This window comes from Rhea americana, unplaced genomic scaffold (genome assembly GCF_003343005.1).
Source record: "Rhea americana isolate MKP2758 unplaced genomic scaffold, rheAme1 scaffold_38, whole genome shotgun sequence".
Taxonomy (NCBI): Eukaryota; Metazoa; Chordata; class Aves; order Rheiformes; family Rheidae; genus Rhea; species Rhea americana.
The window spans coordinates 435610-457673 of NW_028186512.1; the positions used below are offsets into that span (position 1 = coordinate 435610).

Here is a 22064-nt window from a genome sequence, read left to right on the forward strand (position 1 = left end):
GACTTTAATTAAATGTTCTGTAATGAAGATTAATATATGTGTCTTTATGTATTTACAGTAAAATTCCTTAAAGTTTTGCTCAATTCAGTCTGTTTAGCCATAAAGGCAATTGTTTTGGACCCAGAGGAGCTCAGACCTCTAGTCACAATAACAGCAGTGTTGCACACATTGAAGAGTGTACACACTCAATGGGGAAGTTGCTGTACTGTTTTTTAGTTGAGACATTGTACACATAGCACCTGTATGCTGTGAGCTAACAAGCAGCTTTGAACTAAATGCAAAATTTTACAAGCAGCAATATGTTCTGAATGAAAACCATCAGGTTTCTCATCGTAATGAGTGACAAAAATAACATAAAGTATGCTGGAATAGATAACAGAAACCTTTTTTTTTCTTTTTTTCTTTTAGCAGGGCAGAGTCCTCTCAAACCTCCTAGGCCTTCCGCATCTCTGCTAAATAGGTCTCCTTCAGAAAATGAGACTCCCTTAATAGTCTATGAAATTTCTGAAGGTCAGAGGTGCCAAGAAAATCCCAATGCTGTGATATTTCCTGTGCCAAAGCCAAGATCAAAAAGCAATCTTAGACCTGTGGTCAAAAATACTGAAAGCAGAATACTAGACAATGGGGAGGAAGTGAATCAGGCTACCACAAGAAAGCAGCAGCCTCCAACTCCACGGTCATCTCTCTTAGATGATAGCTTACTGGACAATCACTTGGCAATGGACAGCATGAGTACAGAAAAGAGCCAAAATAGTATTGTTTCAAGGATCAAAGCTTTTGAATCCCAAGCAACTAATGATACCTCAGGATCATCAAAAAGACCAGAAATTGCTCCACGATCCTTCGCCTCAAGACCTGTAACTGCAAAGAAGCCAGTAGTTGCTCCAAAGCCAGGTGCACGCAGAGTTTCAGGAGATTGGGATTCATGGACAGAAAGCAAGGCAACTCCTTCTTCCAAGGAATTGCAGCCTCATCCTGAACTAGTTGGGAACAGTGTTGTAACTAAACCTGAACTACCAAAAAAACCAAAACATGGCCTTGTAAAAAGTGTTAGTAGCGATTTTGTTGATACAAGGAGTGGGTCAGTTGCCGAGAACAGCGATGGACAAAAGAAATTTCCTGTACCTGCTCCGAGGCCACTTATTCCCAAAAAGTCAAGTTATGTAGAAAATCTTGCCCTTTCTTTGGCCTCGGTAAAACCAATTACTGCTGCTCCCCGTCTTTCTATATCTGCCCAAGAAAAAGCTTTCAAGTCTCTCGGGGAGTCACTGGCAACAAACTCCTCAGCATCTGCTTTGCAAAGTAAACTAGATGTGGAAGGAGATCTGATCAGTTTTGATGATGATGTTTTGCCCCTAAGTCCAGTTTGTGTAGTTAAAGAGAGCAGCAGTTCTGAAGCGGTATCAGGTAAGAGTAAMCGTTTGAAAACTGTCACTGTGGTTAGTTTGCAGGTATATGATACTATGTGAATTATGTCTGTCTATTCTGCTTGCCGTGACAGGGTTTATTTGTGTATATGAAATTGTTTGCCATTATGTCAAAATCTTTATGAAATTACTTAGAATTTGACTTGAGAAGGTTTCTAGGCTGTATAAATCTCAGAACTTGGCTGCTGGCTTCATTACATGATTGCTAAAATAGTGATAAAGTTGTATGCCTGATGTCTCCTCCAGAAGGTATCACAGCTCTCTCTCAGGAACTTGGGCCATCTTGTCTTTTGCTGACTAATCCAAATAATTTGTTTGAGGGCAAGTGTTCTATATTGGAGACCGGCTGAGTGTAGTGTATGTGTAGATATTTGTTGCATTTGGTCATCTAGAGGAGCAACAGTGATTGTCGCATTTAGGGAAAATTGGTATCAAACATACTGGAATATTCTGTTCTTTTCACAGGTGTCTATTTTCTCATCCCTATCTTTGTTCATTTTCTTGTCATGTGGAGTGTGTTTTGTTATAAAACTTCACATTTTTCTGTTAAGTGAAAATAATTATTTCATATGCATGAATTCATTACTACAACTACATCCTTTTCATAAACCTTAGTTGATTTCAGTAAGCACTTGAGGCCATTTTTTTAGAGGTGTTTTAGGTAGTTGAAGACACAGATGGGTATCGGGCTGTCACTGAATTTTACAGCAATGAATTTTTCCCTACTTTTTTCCCTACTCATATTCCAGCACGTCCTAATTTAGCCTATTAAGCCCCGTTGCAATCCAGAGAAAATTGTGCTTTAAAATAAATGGTATGTTGTACGAGATGCGTGTTTAAAAGAAGAACTATGGTTTTTAATCTTTTCACATCATTTGTCATTAAATATTTCAGCTCTCTGAAAAGGAGTACATGAATACTATGTAGTTGTCATGGTAAATCTTTATTAGTGGTTGTTAGGAATTGTGATTTTCATTATGGTTTGTGGATTATGTCGTTAGGTGAAGTTCTGATTTGTTACTGCTTTTATTCTGTGTTGGCATAAAAACTACAAGGCAGATGCAGAAAGCTCCTTACCGTTCTTACTGTCGAGAGCAGTATGCATGGACATACGGATCTCAGGGCACTTGTGAAAGCCATGAAATGAGCATTCTTGTAGCAGCAGAAGKTCCTGCAGGAGAGGTGAGCAGCTTAGCATGGGTATAAGTCCATTTCTTCTTGGAGTAACAGGTTTCAGGAGCCCTGCAGGAGCTGTGCCAAGCCCAGAAGGATGGAGGAGTGCTGGGTCATGAAAGGTGTTTCCGATTTACCTGAAGGAAGTGTATGGCTGACAATATCTAGCTGGGGATAGAGCTGTGATCATCTRTTCCGGAGACTGCAATTCTAGAACAGCCATTGTGCACATGATGGTTAGAAGCGAATGAGAAGACAGTTGTTTTCCATGAGTTTAGGGTAAAGCTTGTAGTTTCAATTATTTTCTTTTGATCAAGGGATGCAACAAACCAAGGGCAAATATAAATGCTCTAAGTAGCAGCAAGAAAAGAAAATTCTTAATTCTGGGAATGTATAAAGAGGAAAATGATGTTGCGGCTTCTTACCCTAAAAGGTTGCCTCTCTCTAACCTGGAAAAATTAAATAACATTAATCCTTTTTTTAAATCAGAAGTTCTGTGATTCCAAAGAAAATCACCTGAGAACCCAGGTCTTAGGATGAAATAATAAGAATGGCACTCTTCACCATTCTGATATCCTAGGTGATACTCTTAATTAAAAAGAAAATACCATTCTTGTGGCTAACAGAAGAGTTATTCAGCTAATAGTTTCCTGACTTCTACTTGAGTTAACTGTCCGTGATTTTACCGGTTTAATAAAGTGTCATCTTTGCTACAACTCCTCCTTATCTACTGAAGAGAAAAAGGTCTGACAGAATTATTGTAAAATTAGGGTTCATTCCAGATTTTTGCATCCTGTATCCTAGATTACTAATGCCAGTGCTATGTCTTGACAAAGCATCCACGAGAAAAACACTGACTTTCTGAAAAAACAGGCAGCATACAGCGCTAATGCTAGCTATTTCTCATGTTCCCGTAGGAACAGCTTAGGATTTGCGAGATGAATCTGCAGTAAAATGTTTGGTAGAGGCGGGAGGAGAAGCTATAATCTTGCTCCCAGTTCCCCAGACCTTTGCATTTCTTACCTATTTGTCATTGTCATTACTTAGCAAAATGATGGAACTCTGCTTGTTGTTATGGCAACCCTAGGAAATGAAGAAGGCTTTTATGCAGTGCTGTTTCAAGCTAAGCAGCAACAATTTGTTTGTTAAAAAGCAGTTTTACATCACAGATTACAATGTTCATGAAACTTATTTTTTTTTTTTTATTTTTCTGAATTGCAGCACAAATATGTCTGRTGCTTAGACTAATAAAATAGAACTGGACAGACGAATAAATTAGCTGCTTCTGTTAATGCCTGATGCAAAAGTAAGGTGGCAAATTGTTCGGCTGGTGTGGGGAGGGTGCAGGAGTTGGTGCGAGCATATGATTGAAAGGACAAAACAGAAGCAAATTCAGGTTCACAGCAATTTGACTGACGGTCAGAAAATACCAGGTACCTCCARTAGGAGCCTACCATCTCCATAGTAGTAGAAGACATTTGCACATTATCTACTTAGCTAAAATCAAGCACTTGAACTACAAACCAGTTTGTAATTTCACCGGTTTAACTATCAGTATTTGATCAGTAGTTTAACTACCGTAGCTAGCTGGATGATTTTCTTTCAGATTTCCCTCAGGCAGTCCCATAATCCCCTCTCCACTGGCAGAGTTGGAGCTGTGGCTTTCATCACTGTTTGATAGCGTCTGCAGGAGCACAGCTGCTCRTAGAGTGAGCTTGCTCTTAACCGAACATTAAAGATTTTATCTTTTCTAACCAATTCAGGGAGGGAGAGTCATCCTCGTGGCGCAGATAGACACTCTGAGTACCAAAGCTTTCAGCATCCACTGTGCCAGTTTGAAGTCTACTGGAGCATAAGAGGCTCAACAGCTCTGAGACTCAGAAGTAAATTGTGGCAGAGCCTCGTATCCACATCATTTCTCTGATGCTGGCACAAGGGAAGTACCAGAAAGGAGAAGCTGTGAATGACAGATCTGTAGGACAGCTCCTCTCATCAGTAGCCAAAATTGATGCCCGTTTTAAATAACCATGTAATTTTGGACACAAAAACTGGAGATAATGTTCAAAGGCATTTGCATCCTAATGAAATTACTCCTGTAACACAGTCATTTAGAATGTGAATGCATCTCCTTGGGACTGTAAATCTTGATGTGCTAATGCTTTGATGGCAGTTGTGATATTTTGGATTGTCAGGGATATTTTTAGATTTCTCTTATAGCTGGTAAACGGGGATTTGTGCAGTCATTGGGGTGTTCCTTAAGGTTAAAAGTTTCAGTGATCTGTGAGGTGGGCTCTTTTCTCACAGATCTGTTTTTACAAAGGCTCAGAAATGAAATCCTAGTGCAAGTTGAAGTGAACAGAAGAAAGAAGGCTTCAGTAGGTCCAGGATTTTACTGCACTTATATTATACTGTATATAATACATACATTGTGTAATATAGAATATATACAGTATACTGTATTTATAGTAAGCTCTGTGTGTGTGTGTATATATATAAATTTTGTATTGTGCGTATATATATGTATACACACACACACACACACACACACACACACATACTGTAACTTACATTGGTTGCTATGTAAAGAGTGTAGTGTGCCTGCTTCCTGAGTGTTCTGGTATGTTTCAGATGAGGAAAATAGGGTACCAGTGCATTAAAGCGTGTGTTTAAATTGAAACCTGGAGCTGATTTTTCTAGAATATTTCCATTCTTTTCCTGTGTAGTTATTCTTTTTTCTCTTTTTTTTTCCTTTTTTTCCTTTCTCTCTCTTTATAAGATGTCATATAATTCACTGATTGCTCTATTCCTGATACACTGGAACTCAATTTAAACCAAATGCTTTGAAAAGTAATTCAGAGATAGCATCTTGCCTTGCCAGCAGGAGACAGCTTTCTCTTTCATTATCTTCGTCGTATTGGTGTGTTTCAATTCTAACAATAATGCAGTTGCTGCGTATCTTAACTGGTTTGCTTCTTTCCTCACAGTATGGAAGTTCATTTCTGCCTGTATGGGGAAGAAAACAACCAAATCAGTGACTGCTATCCATTTATACATGTTGTTCCTCTTGTGGCATGACTGACGGTGTCCCTGTGACATTGTAGCCAAGTCAGACCTGCTGCTTAAATAGCTCTAAATTTGACTGCAATGTCTGGGACATTGCCCGGCTGCCTGTTTTTAATTGCTTCTGGGCAGGGGGAGGAARACCCAGAATATTTGTAAGTGGTAGATTAGTCCAGACTTACCTTAAAAATAATGTAGCAGTTCTTATGGTTCTGCTAGGTTACTTCCAATGAGTTTTGTGGTTAGTATAAAAAGTTACCTGTCATCTTTTAGCCTTGCTGCCAAAAGTATCATCCCCAAAGCAGAATAACGTCATCTTACCCATTTTAATYCACTGTTTGTCTTAAACCACTGATAAAAACAGGCCTGTCTTAGGACGGTGTACTGTACTGTGGGCTGGAGTTGAGGTATGGGTGCCTGCGTGTCCTGTTGTTTTTACTAAAAGATTGGTGATCTCCAACAGCAGTGGTAGTGAGCATCTGTCACAGATATTTTCTTAGTGAGCAGCTGGAGCCTGCAGGGAGCTTGAAAGTGACTCCGCACTTACCAGAGGAGGTGACCTTATATCTGAGTTCAGGAAACACAGGGTTCTTTAAAATCATAGTCACATGATCAAAGTCAGAAATTTCAGCTCTTGGTGCCAAAAGTGCACAAGAACTAGTTGTTATCACTTCTAGTAGGATGGGCAAGCTGGTAGTAGACTCTGCTGTTGTGCTTTAAGAGAGACAGWTAGTAAGTGCAGGCATTCCTGCAGTGTCTGAGACAGATGTGACAAAAGCTATTTGACAGTCAAAGCTCAGAAGAGATCCATGTGTAATAACTGTCTTTTTGCGTATTGGCAGCACTCTTTGCACTCCCAAAATGCTTCTATTGCTATTAAGTGTTAAAATATGCCAAGAGATTTTGCTGGTATTTTGCTATTAGATTTGCTAGATTTTGCTAGTATTGTGTCTATTTTCTAATACCTTAGATGAGATATTTCATCATTCAATTAAGAACATCTTGTTTTTTCAACAAGTACTCTTATGTTGGATCTTCTGTTGCATCTCAGCAAATTTTGTAAGTCTTCCAGAGAACATCAAATCCCTACATAAGATCTGTTATCTTTATGCACTGTCATCATGCTGATTGCTAGGCTCCTTCTGCAAGCTGTGCATGTATCCTGTAAACATCATTTATTCTTTGGACCAGACTAATTCTTGAAAAGAAAATATATATAGCTGGCTTTGCGTTGCCTTGGTTTTTGTTGTGGTCCRTCAGATGTCAGCAGTGAACAAGGAGCAGTGCCCAAGACCTATGCAAGTAGTTGACTACATTTTCTCTGCTCCAAGTAGCAATGACTTGCCAGATGAATCCTCCCTGTTCTTAAATTTTTGCACAACACTTTTTTTTTTTAATCTAGTTAATGTGTGAGAAGTTCGAAATTTCTGTTTTGGCATCTGGATATGATGTTTCTGGGAGGAAAGGTAATGCTTTTGATAAAAATTACTGAAATCACTGTGTGCCTGCTCTGTTGTGTTGTGTGCTTGTGGTACAACAGCATAAGCAGGTGAACAGGCAAAACTACTACTTTGGCAATCACATTGGGAAAGCTACTTCTATAGTAAGGTTGTTACTTAGAATAAGTTTTTACTAGATGGTGCAGATACCTGTCTGACTAATTGTGCCATATTAGGTAAAGCAAATTTCCTTGGCCTCATTAACTATTTATGTTTTGTTGAAGCAGGGCCACACAGTGTGTTCCTGGACTCTGCTCCAATAACTGGGCTAATAATGAAAAAATATCTGTGTGGACAGGGAAGGAAGAAATCCTAGAAGGTTTTGAGCACATTTGCTTCTCTTTCCTCCAATTTTAAGCCTGAAATAATTTCCGAAGCCATACTAGCTCTTCTTCTGTTGAACAACCCAATCTACTTGCCTACTGTTAATGCTGAGAAGCCCAGGTTTCACCTGAGCCTACTTTCAGGTTACATACAGACTACATCCTGAASCAGCTACATCCTTCCCTCTCCCCTCCCCCCCAATGGCATTTTTCATACAGGGAGTTGCAAATTGTGTATTTTGAGAAAGGCTGTGTAGTCTATATTATCCTTTCTCTGTCAGAAATAATGATTTCTAACAATAAGGAACTGAAAATCTTTCTGATGGAGAAGATACTGATAGGGAAAATCACTCAATTTAGCTAGAATACCTGTACTAATATGTGCAGTCATACTTGTAAGTAGGTTGAGATTTGTAATGTCTGAATGGTCAGATTTTCGGTTGTAAGGTAGTAATTTGTAGTAGTTGTTTGTTATTAATCCTGTCCCTGTAAAGGATGCTATCTGTCAGATCTCCGTTAAGTGTCCGGCTGTATTTCTGGGAGGGACGTGTTGAAAATGTTCCTCTGCACATTTCCACAAAGGAAAGTGCTTGCGCTGGGCTAAGGTTTTAGTAAAGCTGTGTTAAGGAGGATAAGCTCTACTCTCTTTTCCTAGAAGACCCAGATGACAGCTGTGGTCTGTGCGAAGGAAACGTGTAAGCCTTTGCCTTAAAAAAAWTAGGATGGTTTTATGTTTGTTTTAATTAAACATTGCAAGCAGACACTGTGGCATACCTCTATAGYGGCAAGCACTGCAGTGCCAGCATCAACACTCTTGATAGCACGTTGTTCTTGTGGGTCCTGAGAGTACCTTTTACAGGGCTGAACTTCTTCAGATAGGCTTCTTCCGAGTAGCTGATGCTACTCTGTGTTTCCAGCTTTCCCTGTCTGATTTGTATGGAGATTCTCCCTCTGTACCATCCTACTAGCTTCTATTTAGAGGTGACCAAGAATTGCTTCAGAGAGCTGGCCGTCCATCCTGTTCACCTGGGTAAAAGTTGGTGTCTGTTCTGTTGCCTGCTCATTGCTGATTTTGACCAAGGATGATAAACGGGAGTGGGTGAGCAAAGCTGTTGCTTCTGAACTGGTAAAAGTTCAGGATAAAAGCAAGAGATGATATACAGTGTACTTGGATACCTAGCTTTCATTTGTCTTACTGAGAGCAAGCACAGTAAAACATTATCAAATAAACTTTTGAAACACAAGCTGTAGAAAGTGAGACTAAGTAAAACGCAGGCTGTAGATAGAATTTTAAAAGTTTATTTAGAAAGAGATCTTCTGATATGTATTATGAAAAATGCCTGGCAAGTTAATTTCCTTGAACTGAGATGCTTTAAATGAGTATATTAACAATTCTGTTTTCACACTACCATGAATTATGCTCAAACCATGCCCAACTGTTGTTAAACAACATAAAAAATTCATATGCTGTCAGCCCCATTGCACAAAGCATCAGAGTCGTTTACTCAGCCAATTTCTACTGCAGACTCAACACAGGGGAATGGGATGGCACAAACAAGGTAATGAGCTTTGAACTAATTAGGAGGTGACAGCAGTATAATTGAACCTCAGATAATGAGTGAAAAAACTAAGGTTCGCAGAATTATTTCTGAGCCTCAGGTGGAGACTGTCAAAAACTGAGATTTAAAAATGACCTTTTCAGAATTACTGATACGGAGACCTCAGCCAGCCACTGAAGTGAAGGAGAAAGCCATAGAAATGATTAACTGCTGACAACTAGTAATTTCCTCCAATTTTAAATCTCCTCATTTACAAGAACACAGGCCTGGGATTATTTTGGTTGTCTAGAGTAGTCTGTGCCGTTTGATCTCACTACGGATATGTCTTTATAAGACAGGAAATAATTTTCAAAGGACTCTTACCKTTCATGCCGGACTTTCCCCCTCTCTGTGCAGAACGCTAACTCAAGAGGTGCTTCTTGTGCAGGCGTTTTCCCTCCTCTCCTGCTGTGTGGAGCAGCCCCAGTCACCTTGGCCGCGCTCAGCCTTCGCCTCGGGCTTTGCCGTGGGCCTGCGTGGCTTTGAGGCCCGGAGCCCTGCTGCCTCATCTGGATCACGCCTCGAATCGGGTAGAGAGTTGCCAGATAACGGAAAGGTCGTTACATCCGTGGGAGCAGAAAGTTTGGGTTTTCTTTGGTTACCCTGAAATCATTCTGAACACCAGCCTAATGGTTAAAATCAGATGCATCTTTTTTTTTTTTAAGATAATCCAAATTTTAGCAGTGGCTAAAGAGCTGGTAGCTTAAGAGACATAGCTRTAAAGAAATAAAATAAAATTACCTCTGCAGGCTGTTCTCTGTTCCCTGTAACTACCGTACTGTTGTGGTCTGTGTTTCCAAGTCTGCTAGCAAAACCCGTGCGCTGATATAGCCTTCACTGAAGGGACACCCATGTTACTTTTGCTGACCAGTGGTAATCCATAACAGAAACGAGATGTTAGTGTCACCCTTACTGTCTGAAAGGCTATTGACTGCCTTTGCCTAATTTCTAGGTGYACCGGTGTGTTTGGGCGCAACGTGGCAGAGCTATCTCCTGTCCAGAYGGCGAGCAGAGCTTACTTTTGGCTATAGTCTGGTATGCCTTTACCTGTAGAGAAATCACTGACCGTCATGATGCTTGCCACGGGGAGCTCAAAGCTGTTTTAGATAGCGAGAGTCAAGAATCGGTATGCCTTGAGTCACGATTAACGTGTGACGTGAAGGTACCAGGCAGATCTGGGGAGATGGTCGGTGGGTGGATGCCCAGGCTTTGAGTGGGACCGTGACRCCCCCATGGCTGCAGGTAGTTAATATCCATAACCAGCAGGGCCCTGAGCAAGGGGCTAGCGGGAGCGCGCCCAGGCCCTGCTGCGTGCTGTCTCTGCGGCTGGCCCGGCGCCTGGGAGGCTCGGCCACGGCGAGACTGCCCACTGCAGGGAGCCAGCGCGGGGCGGCTCTGGCCGCGCGCAGAAGTACCCAGGAAGGAAGAGCCACGGCAGAAGCTGAGGGAGCTGGGGCTGCATGTCATGTGCATACGGGAGAGCAATCCATTACCTTTCCAAGCACGGATTTCAAATGTATTGATAAACTGCATTATGTTGCAGCACCAAAAATTTTCTGTAAGAAATCGTGACTTCTTGCTATATACTTTTTGTTGTTGTCTTAGCTATTTCTAAATGTTGAACATAAAGGTAGAACTTTACCAGAAACTGGGTTTGCAGCTTTGTCCAGAAAGTGTGGTAGGAGTTTTGGGAAGGGCTATGTCTTACTAAAAGCCCTGAAGAATTTTAAGAGATGCCCAGCGTGCTCTGAGTGATTCTGACACTCCATAAATAACATCTCATTGAGCGCCACATCTGAAAAGGCCACSAGCGGAGATCAAACTCAGTTGTTAGGACTATGAGCATGTGTCATGGAGAATTTATTGGCCAGAGGCTTCTCCAGTTTATACATTTATGATGCAGTTACATGTTGTCATCTTACTGCACTTTTGGGTAATACCAGAGAAAAGGGTAGCCTTTAGAGAAAAAGGTAACATTTGTTAATAGCATAGAAYTGGTATAAGTGAAATACTGCTCTTTGACACAAAGGTYTACTTAAGAAAGAACTCGTTGATTTGGATTTTATTTATGCACATGTATTTTTACAGCTGCCTTCTGCATGCACATATGTTCCTGTGCCTATTAATAAGAGACCAGTGCTTAAATTTATTAAGCATAGAAAACATTGCTCCTATCTTACCAATGGAAAATGATGGAATGATTGGACAGACTTATACAGGAATGAGTGTTGACCACAGGGGCAGAGCTCAAGGGGGACTCTCAGTCCCCAGTCTTCCACCTGACGTGAGGCTTATAATCGGCAAAATTACACAGACTCTTTAAAGGTGAATTGGTTATTCTGCAGCAACAGTATTTTGTCATTGGTCTAATATTTAAATGCTTTGTTTTGTTTTCTTTCTGTAGGCATTTTATCTGCTGTGGTGCTGACTTTATAGCTTAGGCAAGATTTTATTGATTAAAACTTTTTGGCTAGTATGTTTAGTTATTCCTGCATATTAGAGCAACAGCTTTGAGAACATGTTTCCCTAAAACCGTCCTAATATCAGCTCCCTACTATCAAGCAATGCAGCTACTCTTGTTCAGTGACTTGGATAATCCCAGAAGGCATCTGCAATATGTTTATGTTAACTCACCTTTGAACGTAGATGCACAGAAAAGAGAGAGATTAATATTCTCTTTTCATCAGCCTATTGTTTATTGTCCCTGGAAAGTGAGTTTTTTCGTTGATCACTCCCACAGGCATGAAATAAAAATATCCTTAGTAATGAATGCAGTACCTGGTAAGATTTGTATTCAACAAAGAAATACTAAATTAAAAAAATTTTTTTTTTTTTTGCATTTAGATCCGTTTCAGCTCCTCTCCAAAAGTGAGCCTGCAAAGGAACAGACAGTTCAACCAGCCTTAACTCGGAAACCCACAGTTATTCGAATCCCAGCTAAACCCGGGAAATGTAAGTTCTTTTCCTGATGTGTTTGGGAAATTTGTATCAGAAAATCCTTTTAACTGGGTTTCACTATTTACGAATTGAATTGCTGATAACTAGCTGTAGTAGCTGTCAAAGACAGAGCACAGTTTGACAAGACAGTTGAGGCAGCCAAGGGCTGCAGGGGCAGAAAGAAGTCATATTCCTCCCCCTGCCTCCCAGCTACTTTGTCAGCACCCTCCCTTGCGTGAGTTTGAGGCTCCTTAAATCTTACAGAGCTTGTATGCATCGGAGGGGATACAGTGCGGGAGAGCTAAGGGCCAGCAGCGAAGAGCAGAGGAGCCTCTTTTAGCAAAAGCGGGTGTGTTCGGTCAGCTCAACTGTGCTGTTGATCTGTACCTTCCAGTCATGTTGACTCTTGATCTGACATTGGCTGAGGATGTTTTAGTGCTATTCCTATGCTTCCTGGGAGCAGGGCCCGCACTTGTCAGAGGACCAGTATCAGTGTGTTAAGCTTTGCTTCAAACACAGTTTAATCAGGATGTAAACATAATTTTCACAGCTTATATTAAAAGGGGTCAAGGGAAATGTTGGGTCTGAAATCTCTAGCTATTTAAGGAATAGTGTTTTGGTAGTAGTTGAGGGAGAGAAAAAGGCATGCAAGAACTTGGGTGCAAAACCTTGTGTGTTCTTTATAGTGTAAAGGTCCTAACTATAGTTTTCTGCTAGTTATCCCTAATGTCTTCCACCTCCAATCTTACAGCCTTAGAAATATCACTGACAATACCTCACAGACTGGGTATTTATCAGAGAGGTATGAGAGGTCTTTGTATGCCTCAGTAAATAGCTGCTTACATTTAGCTTTATGTTTTATTCTTTAAGCTTAGGAAGAAAAGTCACAAGAGAGCTCTTAAAACTCATTTTTCAAACTTATGCTTCACTACACCGAGTAAGTATAGAGCCAAATTTGTAGGAACAAGATGCCCTGGTGGTATTGTTCCTAAGACTTTCTTTCATTGTTTCCAGAAGATTTCCTTTTCCCTTCTCTGCACAAATTCTAGGTTTCTGTTCCTTCATGTATGTGAGAAATGCAGTGGAAATGATTGAAAATGCAGAGGAGAGTAAAGATAAGTCTGTTAGGAAAAGTCTTTCTGTTAATAACTGAGCATAAATAGAAAGCTTTTTCAATTGGAAAAATGTGTTTATGAACTGCTCTAAGGAACCTGAGACTCAATTATTCTCCACAAAGGAAATCTTTCCTTGTAATTTCCATTGGGGGGGAGGAAAGACCTGATAAATTAATTATTTTTTCCCCTCTAACTGRATTCTCTTTTGGACTTGTAGATAAACTGGTCTGTTGCTGCTCTCTAGCGGCAATTGAACATCCTACAAGGGGCTGCCAGTCCTGCTGGACTTAACTACAGTTGTCAGAGGGGTGTGAATGACTGCTTTGTAGGAGGATGTGGCTGGAAGATTAATGGGATGTGGAGGAACAGAAGCAGGTTACAAGTAAGCAGAGTAGCATTTTGTCAGATAGGAGCTGCTGTAGCAATGTAAGCTGTTAGAAGTTAAAAAATGAGACAACTGCAATTGGGCAAAGATGTAACCTCCATACATGGATTTAATAGCATTTCCCTTGTCAGGGCGCCTTAGCCACATGGTCTCAGTACAAGGAGTCTTTTGCCTTCCTGGGTCTGGAGGGAGACTAGTTCTATAAGGACTAGAGCAAAACAAAAAGAACTCCAGTGTTCTATAAGGACTAGAGCAAAACAAAAACTCCAGTAAACCAAAAAAGCCAGCAATATCAAAAACAGGACAGACTTGGATGTTGGGGAATTTGAGCTAGTGTGTTAGTTGTTCCCTGTCAGCACTTTTACTGAGCTGTTATTATAAGAGCTGTTACTACATTAAACTTCCACTTCAGTTTTTCACACCAGAAATCACCAGCAATTTTACACTTATCACCAAAAATAACATCTTTCTAGTTATTGGTGCTTCTTTCTTTCTTTAAAGCCTTTAATTTTGTTGTTATAAAGAGTAAAAGGAGGGAAATTAGGCCATCTGTGTATAAGTTAAGATTTGAAGTGGTGTGTATGCATGAATCTATAGTGCTCATTATATATCAGTAAGGTAGGATAACAAACAGTTTCTCTTGCGGTTACTTGTGGGCGTTGTTTTTAGTTCTCATCATGCTAATTTAGAAGAGTGGAAGAACTTTACCTTTTTTTTTATTTCCCTGTGCCCCTTGCCAACACTAGCCCATAATACTGAGGAAGAGACTTACTTTAAACTGATYGACCTTTAAACATCTCACCAGCGTTTTAGATCATGGCAATGCAACTGAAGTGTTAAAAATGGACAGTACTTCGTCTTCTTACRTGTTCTTTCTTTCCTCTAAAAGTTTTCATTTGGATGGAATTTCCCTTCATATTTGTCATTAGTTCATAAGTATAGAGGCTGTCTTTTTACAGCCTCTGTATATTTTTACATAGATCCAAGACTGGAAAGACATAAGTGTCTGAAGTTTGTTGTATGAAATGAATTGTTTTGATAGACAAAAACTCGGTAAAATAGATGACTAAGTTCCAATACAAAAAGACAAATTGATTAGTAAATGTGCTGGCAAAACTTGTCMATGTGCTTCACAGGTTTCAATAGCAGAGACATTTAAAACAAAACTCATATAATAATTAACATATTTTTGTGTTTTTTGTTGAGACTGAGGAGGTCGTCTCCCTTCCATAGTAAAAGCAGTACTGTTTCCTCTTTGGTGTCCTAAGTTTGCTTAGCTTCTTAAGGAATATCAAGGTACTCCTGTCTCTTTTTTTTCCCTCTCACTCTGAATTTTCCAGCAGGCAACAGTTTCTGTTTCTACTTTTACCTTTCTGGTGATTCTTCCATCCAAGTCTCCTGATCTTTCAGGGTTACTTGAAATAACCTTCAGCTGTTTTCCAGTCTGAAGGATATTCCAGGAGCTGACAGCTGAAAAAAGTRAGCGAGTTTAGAAATGTGGCTGAGAGGTGGTGATGGTGTTTCAGAATATCCAGTGATGAGTCTGACATTCCYGGGGTAGAAACTGTGCTACCCTTCCACGACTATAGCAACAAGCATTGCAGCCAAACCCCTCAACTCTCAGGACATCAGCAGGTTTTTTCAGTGAAGGTACATTATGCAGAAGGGAAGTACTCCTACGGTCAGCCTCAGAGTGAGAGTGTTGCTTTYGCATCATTTTTCTTTTTTCACTAGTCTTTGAGTGATCCTGCCTATTGGCTGCCCAGGATTTGAGGCACCTGTGTTCACAAAAATGTGATAAACACACACACACACACACACACACACACACACACACAAAGGTGGATTTTCTCACATCTGTTGTTGGTCCCTGTAAAGAAACTATTAATTAAGCTTTCATTTGGGAACTTTTTTTTACAGCTTTAAATGAAATCTCACATAGCCCTCCACCACTTCCTGCTGAAAAGCCTATTGGGAATGCCTCTACTATCACAGTGAGAAAGCCCAGCAATGGTGATCAAGTAAAAAAAGTGGTAAGTTAGAACTGTTTTCCTGTGTTAAAACTGTCTGCTTTGGTTAACAGATCTCCTGTGACTGACTCTCCTTTGTAAAGTAAGTTACTTGAGGATTAACAGATGAAAGGGTCTACTCAAAAATATAAGACTTTGTTCTTTTAATTATGTCTGCTAATTTAATCAGATAATTTAGACTGCTCTCAGTTCTGAAAAACACTTTGTTGATTTTGCTAAACTTTGATCACATCCATCTTCAGTTTTCTGTACGTTGCAGCTGGAATCATGGCCTTCTACACTTTAGTTTCCAAAACACTGTGAAGTGGTTCAAAGTCTAGGATTTACATAGTCAGAGTCCTTTAGATGCTTTTTTACCTTCAGCCAGAAGGCACCTCTCTGTATCTGTGCTAATCTCAAGTCAAAAGAAAATGCTTCTGTAGATAGAAAGAGAAGGAAAGTCAGCTTTTTTCAGCTCTTCCCTCCCAGATGTTTTCTGTTCGTTCAGTCAGAGCCTGAGCAGAACCATCTGTTACAAAAAGGAGGGCTCTGAGCAAATAGTGATGGTACACATCATAGTTCTGCATCCTGCAGGCCCTTTGACACAGATTTACTAAATAAACTAGAAAATGACATTGCCAAATGAATTTCCAAGAGAGTTGTGATGGCAAAAGTTGCAGAGATTCTTGCAGAAACCATAGGCAGTAACAAGATCAAATCAAATCAAAAGCCCTAAATAGGTGGACAGCTGCCAACAAATATCTTTGAAACTACCTCCGCTAAGAGGATAAAGTTTTTTTTTGAACGTTGTGGTTGAAAAGGCTGTTCTTAGAGGTCTCATCTCTTCTCAATAATGCTGAAGAAATAGTTTTCAAATACAAGATGCTCAATAGCGTGTTAGACAATACAACCCTGGAACAGTTACAATGTGTGATCATCCAGGCTGTTTTGAAAAGCATGTGGGAGATCTTGTGTAAGCTTCAGAGGATCTTTCTTTTCCTTCTTAGAGAAGACTACATCAGACCCAGCGAAACATTTAATCCTATCTTTGCAAAGATAAGAACCTCTTTTTGCTGTTAAGTCCTTTATTAAGGACTTTAATAGTAGCCTTTAATGCGRGAGCTTCATGCTCTATAATCTTTCAACAATCTGTTACATATTTTGAGTTTCCCTCTCTAAATATAAACTCAAAATTGAATATGATTATATGAACCTGTTTCCATTGTTAAGTGGTGAATACTGAGAATGAATTCATAATAAAGTATTACACAAGCTAGCGCTTCCAATACTAGGACCATTTGTCTGTGGAAGTGATTAACCAGCAACAATAAAAACTGTTTAATCAGGCCACACTTGGTACATGATTGTTCCTTTTCACAGAGAAGAGGAAAATTTTAAGTATTAGGATAATATCCCCATGTGAAAGTGGCAGGTTGTTTTCATTTTAATAATTGAGAACATTCATTTGAGAACATAGTCGAGGGTCAGAATTCCACTACACTGCACATTCAGGTATTTTCAAGGTGGAGAAAAAGGGGATAAATTGTTACCCAGTGTCAAGCATGTGTATCCCCAATTAAGTAAATGAAACTGTTCAGACTTTTTAAAATTATTTGTTCACAAAGGTTATTTTTGGACCCAGATTCAGCAATCCGATTTACTAAGCTGTCCCAGAAACAGTTGCATTGGTTCAACTGAGCTGGCAGTACTCTCTGGCACCGGGATGAAAATGAATGGCAGGAGGCAGAAGGATGGTAACTTTAATCCGTTACTGCCATCTGAGCCTTTCAGACATGGCACGTGTTCCCTTCCACTGACTCGGCTGCAGAAAAGTAATCTCTGACAGGGACAGGATGGGCAGCTGAGAACAGTAACTCCTTAATCTGTCAAAGCAAGATTCCCCAGGTCTTACCTGTTAGATCCTTAGGAAACATATTTAGATGCCTTCTTGAAACACAACTAATGTTATTTGCGATAAACTGTCTCCTGTACGAGTTGCATTTACATGATGTTTTCTACTCTAAGCCTGATCAGAAATAAGTGCTTCATCTGTCCATGTTAAATCAAAATTGATAATGTTCCTGCAGCCAAATTGGCATCTTACAGGCAGTGAAATCGTACATTTTTGTCTGGCCTGAATTTGGTTTTTAGTCCCTGATTTTAATGTACTAGGAAAAGAGGGCTGGCTCATACCTAATGCACAATTTAAGCTGTGATTYAGGTAGTTAGTCAGGTTATTTACATCTCTCTATGTCCAGCAAGACTTTAAAATGCTAGAATGAAACATGATTTTTTTTTTAACTGTGTTGTCAGAGCTCCAGAAACTCGTTTTCCCTGTCTGTAGAATATGATTTAAAATAAGAAATGCATCATTTACACAAGATCTTTTTGTTTCTTAGGCTTAGTGAAATGACCTTTTTCTTTTTAATCTTTATAGGAGTTGGATCGTACAGAACAGTCTGGAACACCTCACCTAGACCCTGCGCTACCCCCAAGGTGAGCAGAATCTTCCAGAGATTCACTTAGAAGATGAGTTCTGTGTTCTTTGCTTAGTTAGTCTCTTTGTAGACACTATGAACTCTGTTCTAACTCAGTAAGCTTGGGTAGGTTTTACCTTTAATACGTTCACTATTAAGTAAGGAGGACCACGTAGCTAACTGATTCCTACGATGTCAGTATGAGCGGGGACATTATAGGAGGACAGCTGTTTGGCTCTTCAGCTAGTGTACAGTGGCTGTTGACAGTCATTCCTTTCTGCATCTTTAATCTATTCACTCGTACATGGAACATCACATCTTGCATGTTGCTGACCTTTTTGATCAACAGCCCTTGTGCTTGTGGCTGGATTTGAGTGGTGAAGGAGTGGAGGTAGCAGATGCTACCACCCCAGAAAGGGCAGATACTGGGCCAACACCTTCCCTGAAGCAGTGGCTAATTTATACAATGCCTCTACTTCACTTCAGAYCTAAAATCCTAGTGAACTTGCAGAAAGAATGACAACCTTTTTGAGTTTTCTTGTTTTATTTTGTTGCCTTTTAAACCAACGGGAAAGGTCTGCAAAGGCAAAAATAGCCAGACCAGCCTTTGATTAAGGTCTGCTAAATGCCAGAGGCAAACTGGTGGGTGATATAGCACTTAGCCCAATAAGGCTCTGTTGTAATCTACACAGTAAATGTGTGCATTTAAATACAGAGTTTACTCTGTTCATGGAGTCAGGATAAAGGAATCTTATTTCAGTTATGACGCTTAGTCTAACAATAAATATTGTTCGCAGGAAAATGTGTGATTGTACCTGACATGGAAACACTTTAGTATTGCCACTTAGCTCTTTGTTACTTCTTTTTCCCCATCTGTTTAGCAGTATTTCTGATTTTCCTGAGGTTCTCTGCAATTGCAGTAGATTAAAAAAAAAATCCTTTTGTTTTTCTGTTCAAATTGATTTAAGAAAAAAAAAGAACAATAATTCAGTGATTTGTCTGATATGGTTTTCTTGTTTAGCTGAGTCTCCTCACCAACATATGAGTTGGCTTGTGTCTAGATTTAGGACAGTCTAAACTGGAATTTCTTCTTTTGTCAAAATTAAAAAAAAAAAAAGGATGAGACAAAGAAGGGGGGGTGGAAGTGAATGTAAGTGTAAATTTGCCTTGAAATTTAAAAAAAAAAATCCATACTCAAATAGTAATAGAGAACTCCTTGTGGGTGCAGTAGTAAACTGGCAATATTTTTTTCAGGTGGTAGATAACACAGACGTGTTACGACACTCCAAAATCCCATTAATACACATTCTGTTATGATTTGACAATTTTTATGGATCCTTGAGAAATTCAAGCTAATAAATAATTATGCTGAATTATACTGTATGGGAGAGTGGAAGAGAACTGTAGCATAAACTTGCAGTAAGTGGCCAACRGTTTCCCAGTAACACCCAAAGAAAATTGTATTTTTGGAACAGTTTTACTTCCAGGGTTCTTACATATATGTAGCCAAAACTTTACATATGCAGTGCATGTCGGAGTCCCAAGAAAGCTAGTGAGCTATTGATTAGCAGAAGTGGTGAGCAGACTTGGAATACGTGGTAAAAGAATCTGTCAAAGGATTTGATCATTGAATCCCAGTATCTGAAGGGTTCATCTATCCCTGGAGAGCTGTGGATCTACATATCCTACAGTCCAGGTCATTGTGAGTCAGATTTCCTAGTTGAATGCTCCAAGGCTGTGGCAGAGGATAAGGTGGCAGACTTACTAAGATGTATATTTCTTTGATGGTTCACCCAATCTTTTAGGCCTGTGGATGGAAAGATTATACCAGCTCGACCTCCCCCACCTAAAGGTGTTCCTGGAAGGCCACCTCCACCAAAACTCTCTGCAATCAAGACCTCCTCTCAAAAGGACCCTCTTTTCCGTGCCACTTCTGACATCGCTTGTGATAAAAAAAACAGCAAATTCAGATTGGGACCCAAGAGAGCAAAAAGCCAAGTCTTAAAAAATCAGGATCCAGCATTACCTCCTAGGCCTAAACCGGGTCATCCTCTCTACAATAAATATATGGTGAGAGTTGAGACACTCTGTTTGAGACTGTTGTTTGCAAAACAGTGTTAGTGAAAATATTAGTGAAAAAAATATAAAGGTAGGTTGCTATGATATGGCTGTCACAATTAATCTATCAGCACAATCTTTCTTAKAAAACACTGATAGATAAATAGTAATACACAATGGAATGTAACTGAGGAGAAAGCACTATATAAATGCTAAGTGTATTTATTATTTAAACATATGTTGTATTAAAAAACAAAGCAAAACCTGTCAGCCTTCAAAATTTGAAGGCCTTTTGTGGTGTTTAGCAATGGCTAAAAGTCTGTAAAAAATAGACTCCGTTCGTTTTGATTTAATATTTTCTGAATCTTTGACAATTAGAGGCTCTACTTTAGGTCTTTAATGGATAGCTCTTGTTTTATCGGAGTTTTCTTTGCAGTCATCACTTCTGATTTCTATTAAGAGTATGTAAAAATGATGCCAAATGTTGTGTTTGCATGTTGCTTTTCCCTGTATATGTCAAAATGCTAAACAAAACTGTTGTTTAAGTTGTTTAACTTGCTTAATCAAGGCTGCAAAGAATGAAGAATGTAACATTACTTACCTTACACCCAGCACAGAGACAGCCTGCCTCTCCTAGGGTTTTCATCCAGTTGAGGCCATGCCTTTTCATTCTGAAGTGTTCCTTTTGGTATTGCAGATATTTTTAGAGGATAAGAAATGTAAATGGATGAATATCAGTGAAAAAAGGAGTCTTCCTTATGCTTATATGTTTAGAGCTGGTTAGTGAGCAGAGCTTGGGACTGCTTGAACCAGTGCTGTTGCCAAAGAAGTGAACACACAACCATAGCGTGAAAACAACATTCAGCCCAAAGTGGAAGCCTTCTGTTGCCTTCTCTTTGCTGTGCACTACTTTAGATGTRCCTTTAGGTGCTTGGTGGTGGAGTACAAGAGAAAAAGTTGCATCTTAGTGTTAGCAAGGACAGCTCTGAGAAAAGCGAAACGTTGATTCCTATCTGATGTACTCCTTCYTGTTTATGTAAGACACATTTGACGTATTTTATAGGTGAGATTTTTTTTCCAGTGGCAGTTGACTAGTAATTCCCTGCTCTCATGTGCTGGCGTCTATGAATTTTTCCTCCCAGACTGTATCTCCAGTGTCCTCCACGRCAGGAGAACGCTTTCCTGTATTACAGTGCATTGCCAAACATCAGGTACCGTGTGGCATGGTGTAAGTTAGGTGGCTGAGATACCTTTAAAGCTGATGACAACACTCGGGTTTCTCCCGAGGACAGATCATACTGCCTGCAAACTTGTTTTGAATGCTTTCCAGAGGAACCTATCTTCTTCCTCCAGGCTCCTACATTGGTCACTGATAGTAGATGGTCTGAATATTTGCATCATCTGAGTATTTTCACATGCAGTAGAAATTTCAGATGCTTAGAAATAAAAGAAACTATTCTGTTCCCCTCAATTTCTGTTCAAGCTACCTGTGCCTCATGGAGTTGCCAGGGAAAACTTTCTTCCCAGGAACCATGGAGAAGTGTCCTGTAAGGTAAGGCTGCTTTCTCTACTGATACATATTTAATCATTAGGATTCCTATTACATTAARGAACTGAGTGCAGAAGGTAAGCATTTAGTTTTGTAATGTACCGTACATGAGATATCAGTGAGTTAGCTTTGACATATGGCTTTCAAAGTATTTTCCTCTCTTTTTGCTTATATAGAACTTCACCTGTTTTAGGGCGTGACTATGTTACTACAGTATAAATTGTAACAAGTAACTGAGCTGTAAGCAGCCTTTTTGATTTTTGACAGAAACCTACATGTAGGAAGTAGATTCCTGTGGAATCTGTTGTAATTCATAATACTGTGTTCTTATCTTTGTCCATGTTGGGTTTTTTACAATTGTAACTCACAAAGTAGTTCACAGTGATTGTCAGTACAGTCTAGAAAATCCTAGTGGTGAGGTAGAGATGAAGGCTCATTGTTTGTAATATAATCT

At 39.7% G+C, this 22064-nt stretch overlaps 1 protein-coding gene across 2 annotated transcripts in view; it reads left to right on the top strand.

Moving 5' to 3' along the window:
* SH3D19 (SH3 domain containing 19) overlaps window positions 1-22064 on the top strand; it is a 65237-nt gene that overhangs the window by 32070 nt on the left and 11103 nt on the right. The window contains exons 7-12 of one of the 2 annotated variants that reach the window (XM_085313161.1): window positions 409-1407; window positions 11925-12032; window positions 15438-15550; window positions 17964-18022; window positions 19809-20073; window positions 21545-21613. In XM_085313161.1, the coding sequence (XP_085169287.1) occupies window positions 409-1407; window positions 11925-12032; window positions 15438-15550; window positions 17964-18022; window positions 19809-20073; window positions 21545-21613 (1613 nt within the window). The remainder of the gene's footprint in view (window positions 1-408; window positions 1408-11924; window positions 12033-15437; window positions 15551-17963; window positions 18023-19808; window positions 20074-21544; window positions 21614-22064) is intronic. The other variant, XM_085313162.1, reaches the window with a different exon arrangement.